General features: G+C 45.0%; 5 protein-coding genes and 1 non-coding gene across 6 annotated transcripts; 3 read left to right on the forward strand and 3 right to left on the reverse strand.

Moving 5' to 3' along the window:
• Nucleotides 1–494: 494 nt before the first annotated feature.
• MDL1 (ATP-binding cassette permease) lies at nt 495–3,833 on the reverse strand (the record flags this gene model as incomplete). Its single annotated transcript, XM_024856258.1, has 2 exons — nt 495–2,420; nt 2,952–3,833. The coding sequence occupies 2 exons, from the start codon at nt 3,831–3,833 to the stop codon at nt 495–497; spliced, it is 2,808 nt and encodes a 935-aa protein (XP_024715857.1).
• A 276-nt stretch (nt 3,834–4,109) lies between these two features.
• C7M61_000832 (uncharacterized protein) lies at nt 4,110–4,586 on the reverse strand (the record flags this gene model as incomplete). Its single annotated transcript, XM_024856259.1, has 1 exon — nt 4,110–4,586. One exon carries the CDS (start codon nt 4,584–4,586, stop codon nt 4,110–4,112), a length of 477 nt encoding a protein of 158 aa, XP_024715858.1.
• Nucleotides 4,587–4,888: 302 nt separating this feature from the next.
• Nucleotides 4,889–5,671, forward strand: C7M61_000833 (uncharacterized protein; the record flags this gene model as incomplete). Its single annotated transcript, XM_024856260.1, has 1 exon — nt 4,889–5,671. One exon carries the CDS (start codon nt 4,889–4,891, stop codon nt 5,669–5,671), a length of 783 nt encoding a protein of 260 aa, XP_024715859.1.
• Nucleotides 5,672–5,817: 146 nt separating this feature from the next.
• On the forward strand, nt 5,818–6,825 carry UFE1 (Ufe1p; the record flags this gene model as incomplete). The annotated part of the gene is made up of 1 exon (XM_024856261.1): nt 5,818–6,825. One exon carries the CDS (start codon nt 5,818–5,820, stop codon nt 6,823–6,825), a length of 1,008 nt encoding a protein of 335 aa, XP_024715860.1.
• Nucleotides 6,826–6,845: 20 nt separating this feature from the next.
• C7M61_000835 (ribosome dissociation factor GTPase) lies at nt 6,846–9,233 on the reverse strand (the record flags this gene model as incomplete). Its single annotated transcript, XM_024856262.1, has 2 exons — nt 6,846–8,911; nt 8,939–9,233. 2 exons carry the CDS (start codon nt 9,231–9,233, stop codon nt 6,846–6,848), a joined length of 2,361 nt encoding a protein of 786 aa, XP_024715861.1.
• A 466-nt stretch (nt 9,234–9,699) lies between these two features.
• Nucleotides 9,700–9,771, forward strand: C7M61_000836. The gene has a single exon. It is a non-coding gene; the product is annotated as a tRNA-His (tRNA).
• Nucleotides 9,772–9,801: the final 30 nt, after the last annotated feature.

Below are 9,801 nucleotides of genomic sequence, written 5' to 3' on the forward strand. Positions count from 1 at the left end.
TGTATCTAGTTAGAAGTACAATACAGCCAGGTTTGGAGCGCGTGCACACCGGTTCTGTACTAGCTGGTGCGTAAGGCCACAGCATGTGAGAATAATAGATCTGGCCGGAGTAGGCGCCGCGAGCCGGTAAGATAATGTGGCATGGAATCTTCCCGTTTAGCGAATTTTAGGTAAGTATTTGGGCACATGTTTGTCCACCGGGGAATGTTGCAACTGGATTGGGTTGCCAGTTGTGGGGTGCCAATGCCGCTCTTTGTCATTATTTTGCTCAAATTGGCAAAACTGCCCCGCTGACGTAAGTTTGCCAAACGGTATGCGTCAGCAATAACTAAAAGTAACCCAACTTTGATGAAATGTGAGACGTAGTAGACCTCGCATGGCCCAAACTGACCGTTCCACCCCTCATTATCTCTGGGCATCTGCTCCAAAATTGCGTTTTCACTGAGGGGGCTTTCTCAGTGCGGCCTACTAGCTCCAGAGCTATTTCGCAACCATTACTCGGCATCTTCGGTAAACAAGTCACTTTTGAGCAACTTGTTCAACTGACTGTTTTCATTTGCATAAAGTTCGTCAAACTCACCATCCTCCACAATATCGCCATGAGAACTAAGGACAATGATTCTTTCACTGTTCTTGATTGTGGAGAGACGGTGCGCAATCAGGATCACCGTTATCTGCTGCTCGTCGGCAAGCCGTCCCAAGTTTTTCATGACAATTTCCTCCGAGCGAGAGTCTAAGGCCGAAGTTGCCTCATCTAGAATTAAAACATTGGGTTTTTTGATAAGCGTACGCGCTAGCGATAACCTCTGCCTCTGTCCTCCACTAAGCTGTGCACTTCCACTTGATGTAGGCCCTATGACGGTGTCAAGACCTTTGGGGAAACCTTGAATGAATGCATGTGCATTACTGAGGCGTGTTGCATATTCGATGTCTTCAACGGTTGCATCACGTTTGCCAAACACTATGTTCTCTCTTATGGTTCCACTAAACAACAATGGGTCTTGTTGAACGTAGCCGATGTTGCTTCGGTAAAAGTTGAGATTCAAATCGCGGATGTCATGACCATTTACAAGGCATTGGCCACGATTAGGGTCGTAGAACCGTAAGAGAAGCTGCGAAATAGTCGACTTGCCAGAGCCGCTTGGTCCGACAAAGCAGACATGTTCACCCTTCTTGATCTTGATAGACAAGTCTTGGAAAACGACCGAATCGCGCCTCGATGGATAGCTAAACTGAATGTCACGTAATTCAACGTCACCATGTAAATTATCAACCTTCTTTCCTTTGCTAATTGGAATTTTGGGCTTCAGATCAACTAACTCGAATATACGCTCCGCAGCACCAATTCCTTTCATCAACTCTGTGTAAAAATTTCCAAGGCCAAACACCGAAGACCCAGTGTACAACGCATACATCATGAAACTAGAAAGATCACCAATGGTGATATCTCCAGAAGCTATAAGTCTTGTTCCCACGACAAGAAGCCCAATTAATGTTATATTTCCAACGAAGCCATTCATGGAGTAGTAAACCCCACTTAACTTGCCTTCGGTCATAGACTTGTTGAAGATACTTTTGACCTCAGAGTTGAAGTCATGCGTCACACTTTTCTGCTGTGCAAAACTTTGAATGGTTTTGAGGCCATTAAATTTCTCTTCCGCCACCTTTGTCATTCCACCCAAGTAGCTTTGAATAGACCTAGAAAGCTCCTTCACTCTACGTCCGAAATAGGTCGACAGTAACACAAGTGGCGGGAACATCAAACTCATGACAAGTGACAACTTCCAGGACACCCAGCACATCATCGAAAGGCCAACAATACCACTTATCAAGGAGCGAGCACCATCACTGACATTGCCACTCAATGACTTACTGATAATCTGGGTATCGCTCGATAGACGAGATATGAGATCGCCGGTATTCATTCCTTTTCCGGTAGGACCAACGTCGAAAAAGTACGAATCTTGCGAGAGCGTTTTTGCAAATAGCCGTGACCGTAGCCTTGCTACCATTTTTTCGCCAACGGACCGTAGTAGGTAAATTCTTCCAAAATTGAATAGACTTCCGCAGAGTAGAATGGCACCAAGGCCTGAATAAAACTCCACCTCCGTGAACCCCAAGATCTTTTTCGGTTCATCTGACTTGTCGCTCTTTTGTCTTTCCTCTTCATCTTCCTTAGTAGTGTCAATTATTTTGCCGATGAAAAATGGTAAGGACATTGAAACTGTGGAAGTTCCCACAAGGCAGAGTAAAGCTCCCGCTAGTAGGCCATACTCAGGTTTTGCAAGACGAAATAAACGTTTGAGGTCCTTAAAGAGCGATTTTCTTGGGTCTTTTGAATTTTTGGTATTGTTGTTGTCGGGTTCTTCCGCTTTATTCTCAGTGGAGTAGAACCTCGTATAGTTGTACAGTTGACCCGTCTTAATGCAAGGGGCAGAAAGGAGTAGACGAGCCAGTGGAGCAATTGAGGGTCTTCTGCCAATTTGTAAATGATTTAATCGACATAGTGGAGTTCGTATGCCTCGAGAGAGGAACATTTAAGCTCGTGTACTTGATTCTATGCGGTTCGATTTGCTCGGATTACGTGAATGTGAGGCAGATGTCAAAAGCATCTTCTACGCAGGCAAGATCGTATCGAAAGCTAGATAATAATTTACAAGCCTTTGGATATTGAAAGGCGTCTTCTTATAAATAAAGTGTTTGTTTTCTTTCGTTGTGAATGAATGCAATGTGTCGTGCTTTGAAGTGTGCGTTCCAGGTTCTCAGTAAGGTGCCCTGTTGGTTTGCAGCCAGTGCTGATTGATTCAAACCATTAAAACAATACCCTCTTCTTTAGCAATGCGGGTTATGGATGCAAGTATTGGGGCGTAAATGTTACAGTTCTCAATTTTAACAGTTAAACCTGTTGTCAATTGGTGCCAATCGATCAAAAGGGTAGGCTCAAATTTTACCAAGCCACGATTATTCGATAGGTTCAAAAGACGGAGATGAGGTAACTCGTCTGTAAGTTTCAATGTTCCTTGAGTTCCAAACTGTTCGAGGACGTTGTTCTCAAGATCAAGCACTTCGAGAGTGTTTGGCAATAGCTTAATTGCTGTGGCTGAAAAATTGGATATAAGGTTTCTCCTCAAGGATAATACACGAAGCTGTGAAGGCCACTTGAAGTACCCGTCTAGCAACGAATAGCTCTCAAGCGGATGCAGCAGGCGAATTAAATTGTCATCCAATACAAGCTCTTGGGTCAGACGAAACTCTTCAAATACCCTGCCCCATTTCTGTGGGAAGTAATCACCCAAGTCAGTCAGCAAGATCCTGATGGTCTTCCAGTTGGCATGTTTGAGGCTAGTGAGCTTGACGAATGTGTTGAGAATCAGTGAGACCAACAGGGTGGGTGACTCTGTGGTGATGAGATTCCCTCTCAACTCAAAATCCAACTCTTGCACAGCATGGAGATACTTAACAACAGTGTTGGAATCCAAAAGCTCCCAGACCTCCAGAAGGTGGTTTTGAAACCTGGTGTAGTCTCTAGGGTTTCGGGAGAAAAATAACTGTAGGTGCTTTGGCACAACTCCGTACTGGACATGCGCTTTGATGGTATCATAAACGTCCACAGACGACACAAACTCAAAAGGTTCGTTCAGTGGGGTCTCCGTGTTCGGAAATGAGATGATGACCTTGTCTGAGCAACAGGTGATCCATAGTAGCTTTATCACCTTGTGGGCCTTCGGATCATTATATGTATGTAGACGCTGTATGAGGGTGCGGCTATCGGAAAGGGATAAATTCTGAAACACCCTGAGGATTAGCTCCTGGGGCAAGTCTAGAAAGTTCATCTTTGAAGAGAGAGATATAGAAGCTGTGAGTGGTGCAGGAGAGCGAAGCCGATAAAGACTCGCATGCGAAAATGTCAACTGTGAGGCATGCATGAAACTGTAGGCGTACTCAGCGAGGTAAAGCCGAGCACGAAAATCCAAAACGTTTTTTTTATTGGATTTCGGAAATGTAAATCTCGTTTGCTTTCGTGGAAACGATAGTGCAGGAACCATGCAATAGTCGAGCTTTCGGCTGTCCATTTTGGTATGTCCTCTCTCACATTATGCATGTAGCCATTACCTATGCTCCTTGGCCTCCCTCTCTAGCTTCATGTTGAATTGCCTGTTCTTCTCATTAACAGAATTGCTCTCCACTGGCTCTTTTCTTCTTTTCTTGAGTCTCCTTTCGCTGGCCTCTTGGAGGCCTTGAACCATGCCCTCGATGTCCTCTTGACCACCTTCCTTCAGCTTAGCATACTTCTCCTTGTTCGCCAAACCAGCAATCTCCTTTTCATAAGTTGCGTGAGCAAGCTCGTCGAGGTTTTTGTAGCCGCCTTTAGTTTTCCCCTTCTTCTGCGCCCACTCTTTCCATTCTTGAAGGGTGTATTCCCGATCATCTTTAGGACCCTCTTCTTCGAGGCTTTCGTTATATGTGGAACGATCACGCTGTTTCTTTAGCTCTTGTTGTACTGCAACGTCATTTTCTCGAATGGCACTTTTTTTCTTTTCTCGGAACAGGTCCAATCGGTTCTGCAATGGCGGACTCACTGCCATCTTTATTCTCGATGCGTAGGGTCGAAAACGGAACTATATTCCGTGGGTGGAGTCACGTGCGAACTAGAGTAGTGCCCAAGAAATTCCCAGACCTGATTCTCGAAAATGCCACAATGGGTATCGAATTGGGTTAGCCGCCGGTATGCTGTCGGACTTTTGACTCAACTTGACATAGCGGCTGCAATATGTTCGGACCTCGTTCCGATCGGTGCGAGTTCGGATGTCCTTGTCCTGCCGAAAGTACCCTTGGACACATTTAAGTCAGATGATGCCTCGTGGTGAGAGGGACTTCCACATCTATTATGGGAAAAGAACAGGATCTTTTGAAATACATCGAATCGAGCGACAATTATGAGTCCTTGAAGAACAACCCTCAGAAAGTCATTGAAGCAATTGAGGAATACCTGAACACGAACAAGGTCGGCTTCATGACCATTGGCCTCCAGAAAGGTGAATTGATCATTGAGGAAATGCGCAAGGTCTCACCCCAGATCATGATAGAATTGGGCTGCTACATTGGGTATTCTGCTATTCTTTTCGGTAACGAGCTCAGAAGGCTCAACGCTGGCGGAACTAAGGCATCCGCTGATTTCAAATACTACTCCTTCGAGGCCAATGAGGAGTTTGCTCTGATTGCACAGAAGCTTATCGATTTGGCCGGCCTCTCCGAGGAAGTAGAGATCATTATCGGTGAAGCGGGCACCACCCTTCCGGAATTCGAGCAACGCCTCAATCGCGAGAAGAAGACCTATACTCCTGTGGATTTCGTATTCATCGACCACTGGAAGGATCTCTACGTGCCTGACTTGCGTGTCTTGGAGTCCCTCAACTTGATATATCCTGGCACCGTGATCTGTGCTGATAACATTTACCGCCCTGGCGCACCAGAATATGTGGCCTACGTTCAGTCGACACCTCAAGAAAGACAGAAACATAACCAAACTGTTGAAAATCGCAGTGGCAAGATGTATGCTGGTCGTTGGAATGTGCTTTACGATCTGAGGACCGTTCCAGTGAAGACTGCTGGAAGAGACTTTGAAGATGCCGTGGAAATCACCCGTTGTGTTGAGTACCTTTCCGGCTGACTAAAATTATAGCTTACGTATAATACGACCCTTTTCACTATGCCGAATTTCTTTGAGTTCCCGTAACGTTTGCAGCCATTTATAAACACCCGTACACCAATCATTACACTCTTGATAGATCTGGTGCAAAGTTCTATATATCATTCATGAGTGATTTGACTCCGTTGTTCAACCAATGCGTTGAAATTGTTTCCAAAGAGCTCAGTGGCTCCACTAATGGGCCACCTAAGACAAAGCGTCCACCCTACTTGGTCGAGGATACTTTCATCAAGGAATGTCTTCAGCTTTACACCAATTTAGTCAATTTAGCATCCTTTGTCGCCAAGATCCGGCCGTTCTATTTGCAAGTTAATGACGAATTTTCGAGGACAGACAGAAGCTCTTCCCATCTTGGAATCGAAGAGAAAAATAAAATTGATGAGGAGTTCAAGATCAAGATCCAGCAAACATTCGAGAAGTTGAAGTTCCTCCAGTCCTATCAGCGCAAACAGACTGAATTGGCTGAATCCAAGCAACTGAAAGGTGGCTTCATGTCATCATTATTTGGCACCTCCGATATGAACCCAGAGACCCTATATGATATCACCATTGCATCACACAGAACACAGGTGTTGCGGTTTTTGAACGAAACCGCTGTCAACGTGAATCGCAACTTTGAGCTGATGCAAAGAAAAAGATATGATCGAGAAAGGCAATTAAATCTCTTGCATTTCCAAAATATCGATGACGATGATTTGAATGACACTGCAGATCCATTTAAATCGACATATCAATTTGATGTTGTGGCTGAGGAAAACGAAGATATAAACCGGGAAATATCACAACTCAGTCAGGAACAGATCCAAGAACTCAAGGAAGAGAACAAAGAACTTCTCACAAGAAAGACTAACCAGTTCAAGCTGGTGGAAAAACTTCATCATTCCATTCTCGACATCGTTAAGCTACTGTCCGAGTTGTCAACTCATTTGGAAACGCAGGCCGAACAAATCGACAATCTACTCGACAATCAGGATCAGATCGACATTGACCTACGGTTGGGTAACAAGACTTTGACAAAGGCCACCAGCAGAAACAAGCGTGGTTCGAATTTGATTGTCACAACTTGCATTGTTTTAGGGTGTCTCATCCTCGTTCTAGATTACATCGTGTGGTAAGCAAATCTGCTTATCTATGTCTATAAATCTGTAACAATACCGGCACCGACTGTAGCACCTTCACGGCGCATAACAACTCTTCCCAAAGCTTTATTGTCCTCAAACTTCGCCAAGGGCAATGACCGATCACCAATGACCTCAATTTCAACTTCAGCTATCTGATTAGAAACGAGGTGCATTTTCTTTTTCTTGACACCGTTGATCTTCTTTACCTTGCTTATTCTCGCCGCCACAGATGCATTGCCACGAAACATGACAAATGGTGTTCCCACTAGAAGCGGTTTCGTGATGTTGAACATGTTAACACTTGCTGTACAGTGTTTGACAGCCTTCAATGGAGAGTCCATGCTAACAACGAGATCTCCTATGCTTATATCCTCGATCGTCTTATTCCGGAATTGAGACGTTTTGAATCGCAACAGGGCACTCTGGCCGACGATGGCAACATCGGCAGGTTTGTCGTCAACATATACATTTTGCACTTGCAAATATTCTTCGGCTGGCTGAAAGCACACAGTTTGGCCTGGTTGTATCAGACCCAGATTGATCTTGCCTCTAACCTTGAAGTCCGAGCTCGTGGCATCAAAAATATCATTTATTGCCAAGTTGAAGTCGCCTTCCAAACTCGATACAGACACCCCCTTCGAGTCTGAGTTATCAATCTTTGAAAGTGCCTCGAGCAAGGTTGGGCCTTGGTACCAGTCAAGCTCTTTAACAGTGTGGTCGTTCTTGACAACATTGTAGCCAGTCAATCCAGAGAGAGGGATGAATGTGATACTCTCAGAACGGAAACCAACCTCCTTGCTTGTGAGATACTCCAGCAATTGATGCTGAATTTCCTTGAAGCGGTTCTCATCCCAGCTTTCCTTGTCCATCTTGTTCACGGCCACAATTATCTGATCAATACCGAGGTTCTTGGCGAGAAGGGTGTGTTCCTTGGTCTGACCGTTCATCATGAAGCCAGCCTCAAACTCACCGTTAATGCTGTCAACCACAAGCAATGCGGCATCAGCTTGAGAAACTCCACTGATCATCTGAGGCACAAAATCTTTGTGGCCTGGTGCATCAATGGCCGTATATCTCGTATCTGGAGTTTCGAAATTGGTAGCACAGATGTCAATTGTTACGCCTCGGGATCTTTCCTCCAGAGTTTGATCCATGATCCAAGCGAGTGCAAATGAACCCTTGTTGGACTTTTCGGCCTCTCTAACAAGCTTCATCATGGTCTTTGACTCAACGGCGCCCACATCATAGAGAATACGACCAACGAGAGTAGATTTTCCGGCATCAACATGCCCGATAATCACGAAAGACTTGCTAGGTTTGCTGAAGCTAGGGTTGTTTGCAAGCTCTTGCGCCAAATCGATCGATTTGAACGGTTTGGTCGCCGTAGGAATTTTCTTGTCATCAATTGACAGTTCTTTCTTGTCTTTTTCGGCAATTGAAAGTTTGCTCATGTCGGTATCAAATGCCTGCTTCTGGGCTGTAAGTACGACATCGTCAGGACTGGGTGAGCTAAAATTAGACCTTGCTTTGGCTGTAAGAATGCTGTTAGTATATGCATAAAAAAGCTCAGTGTTATGGCGCCTTTTTTTGGTACATGGTCCCATGGATTCCAGATCGTCACCGAAGAGGAATACTGACACCAGCTGCTCGGGTGTGAGCAAAAGATCAATTTCATCCGCATTTAAGGTGAAATTGAATGACTGTTGTTGTGTAGTTTTCTCTTCGGTTGGCTTGGGTATTGACGGTTCAGTCGATGAGCTTGGTGATTCCCTGCCCTCTTGCTTTGCTCGTGCCCTCTGTTTTAACGCTAGACCTGCTAGGTTTGTCTTTCTCACCAACTTCGGTTTACCTGAATCAGGCGGCGTAAAGCTAGTCGATGTGGTGTTTGATGCTGCTGACTTCTCTGCCTTCCTGGCTTTTGCTAGGGCTGCCAATTTGGAAATGCCTCCAGTTCGTGACACTGGGGTACGGTTCGGTAGTTCCTCAGTGGTTGTATTCTCATTGGATTTAGCTTCCTTGCGCTTCTTAGCGAGCATTGCAAGCTTCGACAACTTTGGCTCTTCTGAATCGATTAGCAAATCTTGAACTTAGTCAAATACCATTGTACTCTGTAATGCAAAAACGGGGGTGCCAGTCTGCTGAGCACAGACGGTTGAAAATGGGAAAAACGTACCTTTCTTTTTTGGAAATCTAGACTTCAAATCCTCAAGTGTGGGCTCCAATTCGAAGTAGTTGTAATAAATAGCCTCTTTGATGCTTAACTCGTCGATACCGTCATTGTAGGATGCAATGGCTTCCTTTACAGTCGGAAGTAGCTCATAAAGTAGGTCATAGTCCTCGTTATTGAGGGCATCTTCATGAAACCCTTCCTCTTCAGACAAGATTTCGTCGTCAATATCCATGATGGTATGTGGTTCGGAGACAGACAGACCTATGACTCCAGAGGAAAGAGGCGAGAGTACTATCTGCACACCGTGGTGAAGTTGCCGTTGAAAAAATAATGACACCCGCGAGGTTCGAACTCGCGCCTCCGAAGAGACCAGGAATGTATGATAAGGTAACCTTACCCTGGCGCCTTAGACCACTCGGCCAGAGTGCCAATAGATACAGTATTGCATTGCGGCTAATATATATGGCGTTCTCTGATTTTGTCGATGCATTCTCTTAAGAAGGAAACATTTTCTTCCAGATTAGTTGCTACAGGTAAGAAATTGAAGATTTAAAGAGCCCAGACTGTCCGGCTCGACAATTTTAAGCTAGTTTGGGCACCCATTAGTTTTGCTGTGGTTTTCATCACTCAACAGCTGAGAGTGCTTTAAACCTGAGCTGCGTGTAATATTTGTTGCGCACCAATCCTGTGCATTAGCGGCCGGTCTAGTATAGTGGTCAGTACAGTTCGTTGTGGCCGAACAGACCCAGGTTCGATTCCTGGGGCCGGCAGTACTTTTTTTTCTACTCCATCTTACATCA

The sequence above is a fragment of the Candidozyma pseudohaemuli genome (assembly GCF_003013735.1).
Source record: "Candidozyma pseudohaemuli strain B12108 chromosome Unknown scaffold00001, whole genome shotgun sequence".
NCBI classification, from domain to species: domain Eukaryota; kingdom Fungi; phylum Ascomycota; class Pichiomycetes; order Serinales; family Metschnikowiaceae; genus Candidozyma; species Candidozyma pseudohaemuli.